The sequence below is a fragment of the Xiphophorus hellerii genome, chromosome 8, assembly GCF_003331165.1.
Source record: "Xiphophorus hellerii strain 12219 chromosome 8, Xiphophorus_hellerii-4.1, whole genome shotgun sequence".
NCBI classification, from domain to species: domain Eukaryota; kingdom Metazoa; phylum Chordata; class Actinopteri; order Cyprinodontiformes; family Poeciliidae; genus Xiphophorus; species Xiphophorus hellerii.
In genome coordinates, this window is record NC_045679.1 from 7693579 (window position 1) to 7712211 (window position 18633).

Sequence of the window (18633 nt, forward strand, 5' to 3'; positions counted from 1 at the left end):
TTTACTCCTTTTTTTCAACCTACAACGGCTCCAATACGCCGTCATAGAAAGAAGCCATATTGTTTTTCTTTACAAATAAAACCAGAAAAGTGTGGCATGAATGAATATTCCACCCCTTTGACTTTGATACCCCAAAGTAAAACAAATCATTTCTTTTCTACGGTGAATATTTTTAGGTGATTAGTTTTCACATTTGCACGACTGCAAAAAGAAAAACAACTAGAATGTTGCATCTAAAACCAAATAAAATCATAATTTTCTCTCATTTGGCTGCAGATGTTCGACAGCTGAAACCTAAAATAAAACTTTCTGGTTAATAATGTGACCACTAGGTGGCACTCATGGCTCATTGTACTTTAATTCACAGATACACAGTTAGTAATAATTTAGAAAACAATAGTAATAATATGGGGAAAGTAACGCACCCGGTCATGACACAGCAGGACACTGAACACTTTTCACAACATGAGGCCACAAATTAATAAGTAATAACTTTTTCATCCTGTTTTTACAAACCGCAGCACATAAGATCAGCCTGTTGTCACGGTTACCATGGGGACAAAAAACAAAAATATTCAACCAAAAAATTAGATTTTCACAGATGCTTTCAGTTACGCCACAATTTTCTAATTTTGAAAAAGTGTTTTAGAACAAAACCTTATTTTCCTTCTGAAATTTAATAATGCTGCTTTGTGTTGGTCTCCCTCATGAAGCTCCAGTCCAGCACATATAATACAACACAGGAGTGTTAATACTTTTGCAAAGCACTGGACGTTTATTATAATTTTCGCTGCTGGATTTTGCCTGAGAGCGGTTAGACGGGAGGAGGCGAGACGCCGGACAGCAGCAAGTTTAACGCAGCATCATAATTTAGCCTCAGGAGTAGGAATTCATTTTTATTAAACACATTTGTAGTTTTTCTCTGCATTGTTGCAGGAACAGCAGAGTCTCTCATTTTTGCAGCTTAGAGGGAACCTGTGTGAAGTTTGGCTCGTCTTTAATCTGAGGTGTCAAATGTTTGTGCAGCACAAAATTTCCGTTGGTGGCGCCATCATTTTAAAGACATTCATAGAAAAGTTTCCAGAGATCATCCTCCATATCTTCAAAGCAAAAGCAGCACAAAGTAAAATTTTTACTGCACAAACATTTGACTTTTGTTATATTTGGGTAACATGGCGGCGGCTTTAAACTTTCACTAATATCTTCCAAGAAAAAGCAGCACAAACGGAGTGGAGTTGATTTTGTCGCTCATGTTGTGAGGTTTGAACAAGGTTAGAGGGCTGGTTGACCTTTTGTGACCTCTAGAAACATTTATTAACATATTCAAAAATGATAGCGGCACAAACAAAAAATTTTGCAGCACAAACATAGTTGAGATAGTTGAGCTGATTGACACCACATTTGTTAGATTTGAGGAAAGTGGTTGGGCTGGTTGACCTTTCATGACCTTTGGAAACATTTATTAATATCTTGAAAACAATAGCGGCACAAACAACGGCTTCTGCGTCACATGCAGAACAAAATGTTGTGGCGCTGGGCGACCTTTCATTTAAATCTTCAAAGTAAAAGCAGCACAAACTAAAATTTTTGCAGCACCAACAGTCGAGTTGATTGTCATCAATTTTATTTAGATTTGAAGAAGGCGGGGAGGGGGCTGGTTGATCTTTCATGACCTTTGGCAACATTAATATTTTTAAAAAGGTAGCGGCACAAACTAATCCTTGCAGCACAAACGTTTGTTGGATTTGAAGAAGTGGCCAAACTTCACTCAGGTTGAGGAGGAGAAGTTTAATTGCTGTCAGATTTCACGCTGCCGCTGCGTCAGACTCTCGCGCCTCGTCCTTCCTTCGCCGCTCTTATTTTGCGGCATCACAAAGAGCTGAGAGGGGAAACAAGATCCCGTTGTCAAGAGTGTAGCAAAACTGTTTTCTGCTGAATTTTGTCTCATTTTGGAGCAAAACAACATGTGGAGAAACATGTCCGCCAAACATAAAGTCAACTGCAATCCCAATCGTCACATTCGTTGTTCAGGAAAAGTATTTTTATGAAACTGGAGCAGTGAGTAGGGAAGGTGTGCCCGTCTCATCGCTAACGTTCCTATTCAAGCTGATTACGTTGCTTAGCTGCCTCTTACCTTGAGCTAACAGAGCCGAAACACTGGAGCGCCTGAGCTTATGATGCTAACATGCTAACAGAAGGAGCAACATCCAGACTGAGTGCTGTGCAAAACTTCTGTTGGTGGAAAGTTTTCAGGCTTTTTTTGGAGAACTTGGATGATTTGTTGGTTTGTTTTTATCTGAATTTGGCAACTTTTTCAATCAAAACGCCGGAAAATTTTAATTTTGATTCACTGAAATAGTTTAGGTCCGTAAATATCTGGATATTTGTTTAAACTGTTTGGTTTTAGTAGGAATAAATGAATTTCTGAAGCATTTTGATGCTTATTTTCAATAAAAGATTCAGCTATTGTTGTACACTGCAAAAACAGAAAATCTGACCAACTGTTTTTTCTAGTTTCAAACATTTTTGTTCATTTGAAGTAAGAAAACTAACTTAAAAGTAACTTCTCAGCAAAATATATACCAATAATTCCAAATATAAATTAAAAATATTAATTCCACCAGCAGATTTTTTCCACTTATAATGTGGGAAAAATGTTTTCTTATAAATAAAAGTAATTTGGCAGTGTAACTACAACTTTTAATTAATATTGTCTTATTCAAGTTTACTATAATATTTGCACTAGAAACTAAACTAAATTACTTGGTAAGATTTAGTGTTTTTGTAGTGTCGTCTGAAAATAAAACAATAATTTAACTAAAAAGAAAAAAAAAATCCCCAAATTTATTAACTTGATTAAAAAAAAGGCATTTGAAACATCAGAAATAATTAATATTATAAATATTGGACCAAATAAAACAAGTCCTGCTCAAATTAAAATGCGTAAATATAACTTTTTAATCAATATTAAGGATTTATTGGTTTAAAAGTTACCTGTAAACTAGTTTTGTCTAATTTCAAGTGTATTAAAATATTTGCACTAAAAACTAAACCAAAAATACTTGGTAACATTTTGTGTTTTTGCAGTGTACTGTAAGCCAAGTGTCCATAAAATGTTTTTTTTTTTTTGTATTTGTTTTAGAATTTCCTCTAACAATTGTAACAGATTATATCTTTGTTGGCTTTTTATGACAAAGGACCTCAACATTTGTACATCAGAGGACGCACCTTAAACAAAAATGAAAACTTTCTCATGAAAAAGCTGCCAAAAGCCAAAGAAAACCTGAAATCCGACTTTAAAAGGTCACAATAACGTCTAACGAGTCGACTGAAGACTTTTGCACAGTACTGATCATTTTTTAACCTCCAGAAATCAGTTTTGGATGTTCCTCGTCGTCAGACAGCTTACAGCCCCGTTTGCTCTCCGTATACCTTCCATTCCCTCGAGGGCGTTTTTAACGGCGTCAAGTGGACCAGTCAAAGTAAGACATTTTACTGACATCACAAGCACAGGTAAGGCTTATAAAGCTGCTTATTCCAGAGGACAGTCTACACACTGTTGCTACGGTAACTACAGCTAGGACAGGTAAAGGAGTCGGCATGCTTGCAGAGGAAGAGAGGAGCGGTGTGGCATGTGGGTGAGGGACACTGACACTCAAGTCCATTGATATCCATTAATATAAAAAAGAAGAACATTGATATAAAATTAAAATAATGGTCAAAGACTGGAGATGGTTGGTATTTAGATTTAAATTTAACTGTATCTTGATTAAATTTCTCATTTTTTCCCCCCAATCGGGGCTCCAGAGCCAACTTTCCAACCTTAAACTACACAAATTAACAACCGTATAGAAATAAAACTAGTAGAAGGAAACTTTGGCAGCAGAAAAACAGATTTTAAAAATAGCCTAAATCTATTTTAGCCATTTTTAAGAACGTAGCTGATATACGATACATGTGCCTTGATAAATACCCCAAAATACAAGAGTCAAACGTTTCCAGGTTATTTTCTTTCTCTCCGCAGATGTTCAGATAAGTAGTAATGTTGAGGTGAAGCAGCTTCAGGTGACCTCAGGGTCAACGTTAGGCAGCTTCAGGTGACCTCAGGGTCAACGTTAGGCAGCTTCAGGTGACCTCAGGGTCAACGTTAGGCAGCTTCAGGTGACCTCAGGGTCAACGTTAAGCAGCTTCAGGTGACCTCAGGGTCAACGCTTAGGCAGCTTCAGGTGACCTCAGGGTCAACGTTAGGCAGCTTCAGGTGACCTCAGGGTCAACGTTAAGCAGCTTCAGGTGACCTCAGGGTCAACGTTAGGCAGCTTCAGGTGACCTCAGGGTCAACATTAAGCAGCTTCAGGTGACCTCAGGGTCAACGTTAGGCAGCTTCAGGTGACCTCAGGGTCAATGTTAGGCAGCTTCAGGTGACCTCAGGGTCAACGTTAGGCAGCTTCAGGTGACCTCAGGGTCAACGTTAGGCAGATTCAGGTGACCTCAGGGTCAACGTTAGGCAGATTCAGGTGACCTCAGGGTCAATGTTTTGTCACTTCAAACTTTTTCCGTTCAATTCCTCAAACTCACAAAGAAACGATTTTGAGCTCAACTGTAAAAGAAATGCAAAAACCCTGAAACTCTCATTGCGTCAAGCAAACGCTTTGGGTGAATTGGCCACTCATTCACTATATAGTGTGCTGCACAGCAGGTCGTCCATTTTGTAATAAAAAATATTATTATTATTTTTATTACAGTAACTTTTCAACAGCTTATTAAAAAATCTGCTGGTATAGTAAAATGTTCATTTTATTGATCTTAATAGATCATAAAGAAATGCAGTCTATCAAACAGGACATAGTGTTAGCATGTCAATGCTAATATTAGCAAAAACAAACTGTTTTTATTATTATCTGCTATATAATCCACTAAATATTTGTTATGTTGAACATTAAATATGCTAATAGAGAGATTGTTTAATTCATGAGTTTATGTGCAGCATAATGTAGTGCTGTCTGAGCAAACAGAGAGCTAAATTAGCATTAGAATGCTAACATTAGCATTACCAAACGTGTATATACAGCACAATTATTTTATTTTTACTTGGCACACTAAATGTAGATGCTACATAAGTTGTACCCTGAATCAACAATTAAGTGTTTTGTAGTTGTGTTTAATCAAATATCATCAATGCTAGTGCTAACAGGCTAATGCTAAAGTTTAGTTGTAGTTGTTCTACCATGTAGTTGACTAGAAATGTGTTTTCTTGTACAGTAAATGTATTTTACAGAGGCACTGTATACAATATTAAGATGTGTAAGTGATGCTGACTTAGCCAACAAAGGATAATGTTAGCATGTAATCAGCAATGTTGGCATGCTAATGTTAATATTCAACAATCATTGTATTTTTAATTCAATATTGGGTACTAAAAATGCTTCACATGCTAAATACACTGTATATATGGTGTCAAGTGTAATATTGTGCTATCTAAGATAACCTAGCTTGATGCTAGTGTTGTAATGCTAATGCTAGCATGCTAATGCAAAAATTAAATTTTAATTTCTTTTATCGCCAAAATATTGCACCAAAAAATTGTCACATATATGAGTTAAAAAGAGAATTAATGTAGCATCTTTTTGGCATATGCTGCAATAAATGTACAAAACACAACGTTAGCATTTTGATATCGACGTTGGTGTTGTACCACAAATGTTCAACTATATTTTACACCTATCATACAGTGCACTAGAATTTTTTTCATGGTGCAGAAATTTTCTTTAAAATGCATAAATTATTATAGTTAGCATTCGCAGGCTAACATTAATGTCATGCTAGGTGTATCGGTAGTCATTTTTAACCAATCATTCAACATGTTAACATGTTAATGTTAAAATGTTCAGTAACATGTTAACATTACTGTTAACATGTTGTTACTAAAAATTAGCCATCATTATTAATCCTGTTTATCTGTTAATGTACTAAATGAATATTGTGGACTGATTCCATTGTTATATGCTAACGCCAATGTTAGCAAGCAAATTATAATTTCTAGCTGTATATTTTCATCTTCTATGTAACGCAGTAGAAACTGTTTCATATTAAGGTAAAAATACTGTAAAAGGTTGTGAAGTGAATCAGTTATCAAGAAGAGCATTGCAGTACTCCATGTTAGCGCTAACACTATTATGCTAATGCTAATGTCCAATTTCAAAAGACAGATCACAAGACATTTGAGCCAGGACACAGTAAACTAACTCCACAAAAAATTAGCTCTGTGACAATTATTATTACTGTTATGCAGTGAATCCTGAGCCAAGTAACTGCAGTGTTAGCATGCTAACGCTAATGAGCGACACAAACTTATTGGAGGATTTAATACGTTATCAATGTCTGCTATGATAGGAGCAGTTTCAGTTAAGTACCTTGTTTTGATAAGTAGTAAATAGGTTTTTTTTCATAACTGGTTTACGATAATCAGACTCCGACAAACATTTCGAAGCTCCAACATGTCCAAACAAACCCACTTGCTGCGCTGCACCTTTAATCAGATAAAGCTTGACATGTGGCTTCAGCTGGTGCATGTTTAAGTAATTATTCTGGCAATCAGTGGGATGTTCTACTAACATGTGGGGAATCGAGGTCAATCTGCTGGAATGATCTGAATTTAAAACAACCAACAACCAAACAGGTGTTTTATTTTTACTCAGGAACAAAAACCCAAAGGAGGAAAATCCGTCCCTCTTCTTGACCTACAACCAACCAGAAAACAATTAGCAGCACTATTGAGTTTAGATAGGTAAAAATTTAAGTTTTAGGAACAATGAGTAACAGCTACATCCTTTTATTAAGTGTAGGATGACCCTGCTGTTCCCTCTCTGACTGCATTTTCAACCTAAAACAAACAAACTACCATTTAAATACAGTAAACATCAAATGTACTCTTTGATTAAAAAGTACAAAACAATTTACCTCAATTCAGCTTAATTCACTGTGGTTGTACACCCAATCTTTCAAAATAAAGAACTACTATGACACTACCTCATTGATTTTCCCACATTTTTTAACATATCTGCTCTGCAAGAGATCATTTGTTTATAAATAAAAATACATGACCAGAATTTACCCAATGCCTCAGAAGATTTGGAATAAAGGAGACATAACGATAAAAAATGTGTTTTATGGCACAGAAAATGTGTTGTAGAGACGCTGTACATGGCATTTGTTATGAAGTGTACTGTTAGCATGATAATGCTAATGCGAGCATGCTAAACCTTAAGTAATAATGGACATTAAAGCTCAACTATCCTTCTTCTTATCATGATCGTAGTACAGAGTTGTTGAGATTAGTTTAAAAAAGGTAAAGTAACCAAAACTATCTTTAGCAAGCTAGAGGTTATGTTAGCATGTTTACGCTAATGTTTCTGAGCAATTAATCTAATGCAGAAGCACAACAATCATCCGGACCTGTAAAGTCGTCCTCCTGTTAGCTAATTCTGGAGCGCTAGCTACAACATTTGTTCCCACTGAGAAAAAGATGCTATGCTAAGGCTAACACATGTTAAGTGAAGCTAGCCCTGCTAGCTATATCTACTTTGTGAACAAAATATAGTGATTGAGTGACATTCACATTTCAAAGACAGCTGCAGTCGTTGAAAAATATTTAAAAAAAAATAATTATGCTTGTCCTGTGATAGAGTCTGACAGTCCTCAAAATCTGTTGCATGATTACAAAAGAAGAAGAATTCAAACAGAAACGAAGACAGTCGCCTTCACCTGAAAATACAACCTGAAAGAGACATGCACAGTTCAGACCACAAGGAAAATAAAGAACTGTGACAAAGAAAACATGAGAAATCAAAAGATTATCAATAAAAATCCATGAGTGTAATCCTGAAAATAGACATGTTGTTAAGTCAGTCAACGCGGTGGGTTTCTTCTCAGGAGGACTGGCCATCACTACTGCCTTGATTATGAATTTGGAAAGAAAACAAAACAACAAAAACAACATGAAACCAAAGTTACAGAACACCAGCGCATGCTCGACAAAACATGATCAAAACCCAAACTGAGGAAAGTGCAGGGTTGGTTGCAAAGGAACTGTGGATACACACAGGATCAAGCAGTCAAAATGACTCCACACAATCATATGAACAGACAGGATCACACACTGCAGCGCCACCACCAGGAAAACCACTGCCATAACCCACACCGAAACCAGGTTAGGAGGGAAGAGCAGCTCAAGACAAAACACGGCTTGCTGGCTTTTGTCGCCCCCGTCCTCTTGAAGACCCCAAGTGTCCCTAGAGACCCCGGATTATCGGGAGGCTTTAAGGAGACGCTTTATTTTGAAGGGGTGTGAATAAAACAGACGGCAGACTGTGGTAAACATGGAGGAGTCTTCAAGAGTGTTTATGACTGTTGTCGTTAAGTGTGATTCGGTAAATAATAACACTTTTAATGAAAAGTTGACATTGTTTAAGATTTCTTCTTGACAACTAGACATTAGACAAGAAATTATAAATATGTTATAACAGGTATTGATTGTCAGACTTTAAAACGTTACGTAGCTTTGTGTGTGAATATTACATTACTCTATAATTTATTGTTAGTCTTTTTGAATTAATTTGCAAAGTTCATAAGTGTTATAACATATTTATTACAGATTATGAAGACATGATTAATGTCAAGTATATAACAAAGACATTTATTGTTTTGGATATAGTCAAGTTGTCTTTGTTGTGACTACTTGATATTAACCAAGACAAAAATGTATTTTTGACAACCAGACATTAACAAAGATATTATTATCTATCATAAATACGTTATAACAAGTGTTGATTATCAAACTTTAAAAAGTTATGTAGCTTTATGTCTTAATATTACATCACTGTCATTTATTGTTAGTCCTTTTGAATTAATATGGATAGTTCATGTGTTATAACATATTTATTACAGATTATGATGTCTTATCAATGTCCAGTTATCATAGTAAAAACAACTTTGTCTTTGTTATGACAACTTGGCATTAACCAAGAAATTATAAACTGTTATAAATATGTACTGATTATCAAACTTTAAACAGTTAGATTATGATGTCGTGGTTAATGTCAAGTTAACAAAAAAAAAATTTATTGTTTTGGATATCAAGTTGTCAAAAGTTATTTTCCGTCTTGGTTAATGTCAAGTTGTCATAAAAATGTTATAGCAAGTATTGATTATCAAACTCTAAAAAGTTATACAGCTTTATGGCTTAATTTTAATCTAATTAATCCAACAATATTCCAGCAAGATGTCTACAAAGCACTTATGAACTCTGCCTATTTATTCAACTTGACTTTATGTCAAATTGTCATAACAAATAAATTTTTTCTTTGTTAATGTCAAGTCGTCATAACAGACACTTTAAACCAAGTCAACGTTTCATTAAAAGTGTCATTATATACGGACTGACATTAACGACAACAGTCAGACACTCCTGAAAACTCCTTCATGTTTACAACAGTCTTACGTCAGTCTCACACACAGCCCTTCAAAATAAAGCGTTTCTGTTTTCTCCTCTCAGCTGCTAACCTCGGCCACCCTGACCTAGGATCCTTCGCTGGTCGACGCTAACGGAGCGGTAAACCCTACATGGTGATGGCTGATCGATGGCAAAAGGGACAGACACTTGGCTGCGCAGAGTCGCGTGGAAATGAGTGGGCTGGACATGGGACTCGTTCGGATGTGGGGGGATGTATGCAGAGAGGACAGCGGAGGAGAGAAGGAGGTGAAACCAGAGACAGAAAAGGAGGAGAGAAACGTGGAGTGGAGGTCGTTGATCCTTCGTCTCCTTACCGTGTCTTTGGAGGACCTACGTCTCTTGATGCTGGAAGCCAGGGTGGTACTGATGGACCTAAAAGAGGCTTTCTTTTTGGGGTCGGGCTCTGCTCTACCACTTTTCCTATCCTAAAATGAATATATGTAGAAACATTATTCGTGCGCTACGGCCGGGGTGACGACTGTGCCGCTCAGTCTCACCCAGTCGCTCTACACCCAGCACCCGACACCCCACCTTAGTGTCTACGTTTTTTTTTAGAAAGGATCTTGTAGGACAAACACTAGAGCATTTAAAAAAGTAAAAAGAAAATGAAAGGAGGGAGGAAGACAGAAAGGGATAAAGCTTGTCATTAGATGTGTGTCTGTTCTAGGTCTTACTGCACAGGATGGTGGAGTAGTCCTCCAAAAATGTGCTCAAACATCCTCGGAAATGCACTGGGATGAGTGATGACTAGAAAAGATGTCAGTGATTGTGATATTTATATTTACTTAGACCATCTAAATGAATGGCTGCTGCCTGAAAACACCCAACGGATCGTAGCCTTGAAATGGGTTGACAAAAAATGCTAAACATGACCTATTGAGGTACGATGGATGTGAAAAGTTTGCACTCCTGGGTTTTTGTGATGTAAAAAAAATTATCAAGATATTTTTGATGCTACTGATACTTGACTGACGTTCTTTGCCTTTAAAGGGCATCTTGAGTTGGCAACAACGCTGAAAATCTGTCAGATTGACTCCAGTTGGGAGATTTACTTTAACTAAACCATATGAGAGTTTTTTAAGCACTTAACACAACATCTAAATTGGATCTGAATCCAGTTTTGTTAAGTTATCCAGATTTGGACTAGTTGTTGTTCTTCAGATCAAACTTCAAACTTTCCCAAACTAACAAACACTCATGGACCACCTAACTAGAAATTGCCCCCACAATAACACAACATCTCAATATTTACAACGTGAAGTAAAAATATCCGTCTCTTAACTCATAGTTTGTGTTTCTCCTACTGAAGGGCGATACTGTTTAGTAAACGGGATTGGCTGCAATAAAGTTCTTTGCTATTTGTAATTTAGAAAAAAATAGATTTGAGTTGCTTTGGCAAAAACAAACATTTTCTTTCAGCCAGTAGGCAGCCCAACATTAATAAATGTATTTTAGGTGTTATGATGCAGTTAGCCAGCGTGGGGCGCAGCGCTGCGTCACTGGCATATAGTGTTCATATTTTATAAATATGTTTGTTTAAAAACGTGAGAAAGCCACAATATTCTGTTTATTAATTCAGTATTTAACACAGTCGATACAAAATAATGTTAATATTAGTTTGTTTTTTTTAATTCAGCACATTATATTTACTCAGTCATGTCATGGAAAGACGGTCGGCACTTTTCAGACACCAAAATCCAAGTTTTTAAGAAAATGGCCTCTCATCAATTAATTGTCAGTTGATCAATAAGATCAATCAATTTTATTTTAACTCATTAATTGATATTTATCCTCATTTCGGAGGAACATTTCCAGACTCAACATCGTCTCATTTCTTTACATCACAAAAACAAATCATCTTCAGAGTTGTGTGCAAACTTTGCATATTCAGTGCAGTACGACGTTAAACGGCAGCGTATCAGGGCCATCATTGATACAAAAACCAGAAAACTTTTGCCAAAAAACGCAGAAACTTTCTAGAAAACAACAAGGCAATTTCTGAGTTAGAAAAGTCGAAAATTTCCTAGAAATTTTTAGATTAACCTCAAAAAATTTCCAGAAAAAAACTACAAAATTTTACGATTGAGCTCGGAAACTCTAGAAAAAACCAGGACATTTTTGAGTAGGAAAAAAATAAAATTTTTTAGCTTAACAAGTCAAACATTTGCCAGGAAAAAACTGAGAAATGTTTTAGAAAGAAACATGGAAATTTCTGAGTTTGAAAAGTCAAAATCTTTTAACTTTTAAAACTCTGAAAATATCCACAGTTTTTTCTAAACGTTTTCTGAAAATCTCAAAATTTCTGAGTTTTTTTTCAAGCAAACGTTCAACTTTTAAAACTCCAAAATGTCCAAATTCTTTCTGTAAAATTTCTGAAAACAATCTCAGGGGAGTCTGATTGTTTTGTAACAAATTTTCAAGTTTTGAAACTCCAAAATTTCTACTTTTTTCTAGAAAATTTCTGAGACTAATGTAAAGATTTCAGAGTTTTTTGGCAGAAATTTACTCCTCCTTTCTCTTTTTCTACCCACGATGCCCCTAATGCACCGTCACAACGTCACGATCGAAGCTCTAGCGAATACTTTCACTTACTTTTCAAAACAAAAAGTGGAGAAGTTATTTCAGAAATAACTTCTGCAGCCATTTTGGCGCCCTCCCTCCCTCACACCATCAGAGCCCCACAGCTACTCTCACAATGACTGCATGGTTTGTGTGCAGAAATAAACAAAACCAAATAAATAAACTCATATTAATGTATTCTTACATCCTGAGTCTCTACAGAGGAAGAGGGCTGCATAGGGGGGAGAAAAGAAAAATAAAATAAATTTCCATCCACCTGATTATTACTTTATACAAGATCCTTAAGCAAAAGCCAAGGGAACTAAAAAATAAAAATTGATAAAAAAATAAATTAAAATGTGGCGAATATTTATTTAAAAACGTCTAGCAAAGCAAACATCCACATCCAAAGCCAGGCAGGTATAAAAAAGTGAGAAGCTACAGTTTTGGATGCATATCGAAGGGAAAACAATAGCGACAAAAGTCGGTAACTGAAGCCCATTTAAAGTCATTATACCGTAAAGCGGTATAATGGAAATTCACCCCACACACAAGGGAATGTGATGGAGCATGACTGGGTGGAATGGGTCCCTAACGCAGCAGCAAACCCATGTTCTTAACTAAATTAAACCTTATATGAAGCAGTTTAAATAACCAACTATATGACGAGATTAGCAAAGATGCTCCTTCCTAAAAAATAAATAAAAATAAACGAAAAGGAAGCGCTCTAAGATGGATGTTGGTTAAAGAATATGTGGTGGACAGTTTGGGGTCGGGCAGTGTGGTGTGAATTTCAACATGCCTTCATGGATGGAGGGGCGTCATAAGGGAGGAAAACATAGAATAATAAGAATAATAATAATTAAACATTAAACAAAGAGCAGCACAGAGCGATGGCGGCCAGTGCTGGGCCTGCGGAGCATCGCCTCTCATCAGGTCACATGACTCGGCTGTGTCAGCAGGACTTTCACTTCAGGAGGTTAGCAGGAGATCGCCGCTTCACATTCAGTAACGGAAAGTAAAAAAGAACAAAATCTGTTTGTTTTTCCTGTTGAAAGATGAGACCTCATGTTGGTAAATAGTTATGCAAAGTGGCAACGCTTTATTAGGAGGAGGAGCACAAGGCTGCCATGACGACGTCTGAGACATGGAGGAGTATTTAGAAAAGTTTACGGCTTTTATGAAGTGTTATTCGGTAAATAAAGACATTTTTAATGCAAAGTTACATTAAAACCTGGATGAAAAGTGTTAACTTTACAATACTTGGCAAATAATGATAATTGTAAAAGAAAGTTGCGTTAAAACTTTAATTAAAAGTCCATTAAAAGTGTCAACTTTGCAATATCCTGTAAATAATGTTATTTTATAGCAAAGTTACATTAAAGGCCATTAAAAGCGTCAACTTTATAATACTCTGTAAATAATTATATTTTAGAGCAAGGCTGCATTGCATTAAAAGTGTCAACTTTATAATACTCCGTAAATAATTATATTTTAGAGCAAGGCTGCATTGCATTGAAAGTGTTAACTTTGCCTTATTTGGTAAATTATGACACTTTTGAATCAAAGTTGCATGAAAATATGCATCAAAAGTCCATTAAAAGTGTGAACTTTACAATACTTGGTAAATAATGACAGTTTAAATTAAAGTTTCATTAAAACTTGCATTGAATGTCCATGAAAGTGTCATCTTTGCATTATTCAGTAAATAAGATCACAATTTTCTGAGCAAAGTTGCATTAAATGTCCATTAAAAGTGTCATTATTTACCAAATGACACTTCATCTGTAAACTCCTCCATGTTTCTGACGGCGTCCTGTCGGTCTTATGCCCCCCTTCAAATAAAATGTTACCGAGTTCGTTTTGCTTCACAAGATAAAAACAACAAAGTCAAAATAAATCAAAGCCCGAGTGACGACACATCCCTTCTTCTGGTAACGTTTAGCAGGTGAAGCCGCCTGGCGGCTCGGAGGCCTGATGAGGCGCTGGTCGTGTCGGCCATGCTGGGCATGCGGAGTCATCAGACCAAGCCAGGAATGGGACTTATGCACCAAATAAACGGCGGCCGCCTGTTTCCCGCCGGAAACAAACTGCAGCGTTACTCTGTTACCGTCGCTCAGCTTCAGAGCCTGGTGCTTTTTCAAGGTGTGGCCAGTTTTAGTGGTTCAGAGAGTGCACCTCTGAGTAAGATCTGCTTCAAAAGGTGAAGCTAAAGCTCAAGACGGGAAGCGCCTCAGCATGAGAAATGGCAACAGTGATGTAAATCTTTAGAATGTAAGATGGTGCAATCAAAGGAGAATCCTTTATTCCTAGCTTTAGTTTCATTTCTGTTGGCTTTTATTTAGCCTAATTAGCTGTCAGCTTTATTTATAGCTTGTGCACCTATCTTAGTTTTTAGATCACTTAGCTATTAGCTGTGAGAAGTTAGCTTCACTCTTAGTCTGTTACAACAGCTTAAGTCTTAGCTTGTTTATCTGTCATTTTAGCTTAAGCATCTTTTGTCTTGACTCTCAATCTAAGCAGCTTGATTTTTAACTAAAGTTCTTGTTAGCTTCCACTTTAGCTTAAGTAGTCAATGGCTACTCAGCTTGTGTAGCTGTTAGCTGTTTTCTCAGACAGAACTGTTAGTTTTCCCTAAGCTTAGGTAGCAGATAGCTAGACCCTCAACCCAACTAGCTGTTTCTAGAGTTAGCAGTTAGCTTGGCCTTTAGTCTGCTACAGCTTGTTTAGCTGCTCATTTTCTGTTAGCTTAAGCATCTTTTATCTTGACTCTCAATCTAAGCAGCTTGATTTTTTTACTGAAGTACTTGTTAGCTTCCACTTAGCTTAATTTATGATTGACTACTCAGTCTGTGTAGCTGTTAGCTGTATTTTTAGACAAACTTGTTAGTTTGCTCTAAACCTAACAAGCAGTTTCTAGACGAAATAGCTATTAGCTGTTGAGAGTTAGCTTGACCTTAAGTCTGCTACAGCTTGTTTAGCTGCTAATTTTATGTTAGCTTAAGCATCTTTTAGCTTGGCTCTCAGTCTGAGCAGTTTGATTTTTAACTGAAGTACCTGTTAGCTTCAGCTTTAGCTGAAGTAGTCATTGGCAACTCAGTCTGTGTAGCTGTTAGCTGTAGGAGAGTATTCTCAATATGAGTAGCTATTAGCTTAATAACTGCATAGCTTTTAGCTACTTGAGCTCCTGGTTCCTTAATTCAGATTACATATCCATATGCTTGACTTTTAAATTGTAAAACTGACTCTGACTTGGATTAGCTGTTAGCTGATTTTAGCTAAAGTAGCTTTTGGTTTGAATTATACCCAGATCCGCCGTTAGCTTCGGTCGTAGCTGTTTAGCGGTTCATTTGATATAACGCTTCTCGTTACATTATTATTTCTATTCATCACTTAAACTCTGTAGGAAGAAACGTCGTTATTCAAGACAAAAGGTTACAACAAAAAACAAACATTTGTAAAATAACAGCGGTTATTCATGGCTCTTCATTGAATTAATTTGAATAGAATTACATTCTTAGGAAAATATATATTCTTATGATGTTAAAACATAGACACAAATTTAAATAAATATATAAAAATATACATCATAAGGATCTACATCACAATTAAGATAGAAAAACAGCTTAGTGCCTCTGAGTCATGCATTAAACCTTACAGCTTTTGCACAAAAAAAAGCAGCATCTTGCACAGATTTAGTCAGATGTGCACTTTCTCTGAAGCTACATTTATTTTTGAATGTGCACAGTCCTCCATAATGCTGTAATACACTAACCTGAGGCAGGATAGGCACACAATTACATATGAAAGACATACAAGCAGTAAAAATGATCCCAACGATGAGACTGCAGGTTTTTCTGCTTGCCGTACTAAGGAAGGAGGACGGCACATAAACTGATCTTATATCTCCGTCATCATGATTTGTGTCCTACATAAGCAAGTTGTCACTTCCAATTTATGAAAACTGGAGCGTGGAGTAATCAGCGCGCCCAGATAGGATTCGAAATAACATTCAAGCTGAACTAATTGAATTAGTTGGACTCTGCAGGCGCCCTCGGTGGTTGTTCTGCAAGATGCCGCTGCAAATACGTCTCCACAGTGACGGTCAATAAGCAGCGGCGGCCATCTTTGTCCGCCAGACAACGAGATCCTCAGAATATCAACATGTTATGTGTCGTTCTCCTTTCTCAGTGATGCCACCCTGCATGCATTCAATCTGCTTCATGTTTCTGAAACTTGAACATCCATATGAGGAGACTAACAGATAGGTCTATCAGCGTGACGTAGACGCCGTTAAACAGGCACTTACATTCATACTGTACCTTCCTCCAGCCCCTGCTGTGTCATTCCAGCAGGGACAAACACAGACAGACAACAGACACACTGCCAGGGCCGGATCACTGACTCTCAGTGCGATCGGCCGTCAAACCACAGAAAACCTGAGTAACGGTCAGAAACCTCACAGCTGCACTGATTGCGTCGGAGCACAGCTGCAAATCATATTCTTGATTGGCCGAATAGAGGAACTTTTTCCTGCTGCTGCTTGATTAGAGCTGAAATCAGTCAACCCGAGTAAAAAAAAGCAGATTCAGACGGATACAGTACCGTGCAAAACCATTGAGTGATGCTTTAGCTCTTTGTTTAGCCTTCATGTTCGTTAGCCGAGAAAGTTTGTAGCGAAGTGTGAATGTGCAATTGAACTCTGGTCCATCTACAAACCTGTTGGTTTGGTTGAACTCTATAGATATGTTGCAAGATCCTGCTCGCTAACAATGACTAGCGTTCGTTTTAACTGTCAAGTTCTCAACATAACGTGCTAACATGGCTTAAATGTTCGCCTGCTACAAGAAAAAGGATCCAGTGCTTTGCTAATAATTGCCAACACAACAAGTAGATAACAGGATCAGGAAAAAGTTTTAGTTAAGAAAATATTGCGAGGAAGAGGGAAGTAGTTCAGTTATGCTAGCTTGACTATGACAACCTTAACATGTAGATGTGCTGCAGAATTCTGTGCGTTTTGGTTTATTTAAAATCTAAAAAATGGAACCTAAACACACCAACTCTGGCAGATCATTAGCAGAGGAGGTGCTTAAATTAGCAGTGTTAGTTTAGCTAATAGCAGTGTTAGCTAATCTACCACAGCAATCACTTATTAATAATCACAATATAAACATGAAGCCTAAAAACATAAAACTGTAACGGACTGAATGTTCTGTTCTTTGTGTGGGAAATGTTTGAGTGTATTTTGGTGTTGAATCCTGAAACATAAAGTTGTCATTTGCCATGGAAACTAGTCCGTGCGTAGAGTAGCCGACACAGAGAGCGAGAAAAGAGAAGAATACAAGCGGTTTTGAGTTGTTCTTTAGCGTATTTTCCTGTGTTTTGTTGCTGTGGCACTACACTGGATTAATGATAGCTACGTCTCCAGGTTTCATTTAATTAACTGAGTTGTTCTACCGCGGCAGCGCGGCGATGGATGGCATGTGAAAGAGTCGTCTTTTTGCCCTCCATATTTGGGCGCATGTGTGAAATTCTGCGTAAATGCAACCAAAACTAATTTGAGAGTCTAAAGTTAGCGGGAAGAAATCCTACAACTGCTAAACTTTTACGGCTCTCCATGTTTACATTTCATGAAGAAGAAAGCTGCGCTAATTGTTTTGCTCAGAGGTTTTTGTGTTGTTTCTTTCGGTAATACTTGGTGCAGCGCCCCCACAGGCGAGGAGGGGAACAGGCGTATCAATTAGTTTGGTTAGTTTAACACAATGCAGTGTGAAAGCAAAACACAGCAACTGAAAATGTAAGAAATGTTGCAGTTGTGGGGGAACACCCTAAAAAACTTTCAAAGTTTGATCTTTGTCTTTGCCTCAGCAGATCTTAATAATCGTAGCGACCATGAACTCTCATAAATCTTAATTTTACTAATCTCATAAAATTTGAGTCAACAAATAAATCACAAAATTTTTGTTTCTGTTTTTTGTTGGAAATTTAGTAAAATATTTTTTTTTAAATTCCCAACCTGAATAAAATGATTTCATTTGGACTCGCTAACATAATTTATAGTAAAAGAATGAACATTTAAAAAATTTAACATTACAAAGTTGGCTTAACGTAGAAATTAGTTCAGAAGTTGAAAACATTTTGTTAAATAAAAGCTTTAAAAAGTTGGGGCAATATTTAAAAAATTTCTCTTAACTAATCATTTTTATTTTAATATAATTTCTAAAGACAGTTAAGTGTTTTGAACTTGACAGCTAAAGTCAAAGCAACAAGAAAACTAAACTGAGTCAAGTGGAGTGACCAAACTCTGTTTTACAGTGCAACTTTTTCAAAAGGCCAAAGATTTTCTCCTTTTTTTGTCTTCAGAAAGTGGATGGCACTGATTAATATATTTTAATGTAGCATTTATCAACTGTTTTAACCATTTTTAAATGTTTTTTATGGCATTGGTCTTTAATCTTGGTAATCAGACAGGAAATGGACGAAACATTTCAAATTAATCCCAAACAGTGAGCGTTTAAATACCAAACATGAAGCTTTTGCACAGTACTGTACGTGAATAGTAAAAA

General features: G+C 36.7%; 1 protein-coding gene across 11 annotated transcripts in view; it reads right to left on the reverse strand.

Annotated features, from left to right (window-relative positions):
* grin1a (glutamate receptor, ionotropic, N-methyl D-aspartate 1a) overlaps positions 1–18633 on the reverse strand; it is a 53147-nt gene that overhangs the window by 2471 nt on the left and 32043 nt on the right. For 4 of the 11 annotated variants that reach the window (XM_032570205.1, XM_032570204.1, XM_032570199.1 and 1 more), the window contains 2 exons: positions 12273–12299; positions 9823–9933 (listed from right to left, as the gene is read on the reverse strand). The exons of 3 other annotated variants lie outside the window; for them this stretch is intronic. In XM_032570205.1, coding sequence (XP_032426096.1) covers positions 9823–9933; positions 12273–12299 — 138 coding nt within the window. The remainder of the gene's footprint in view (positions 1–9822; positions 9934–12272; positions 12300–18633) is intronic. 4 more of the 11 variants (XM_032570207.1, XM_032570206.1, XM_032570202.1 and 1 more) reach the window with 2 other exon arrangements.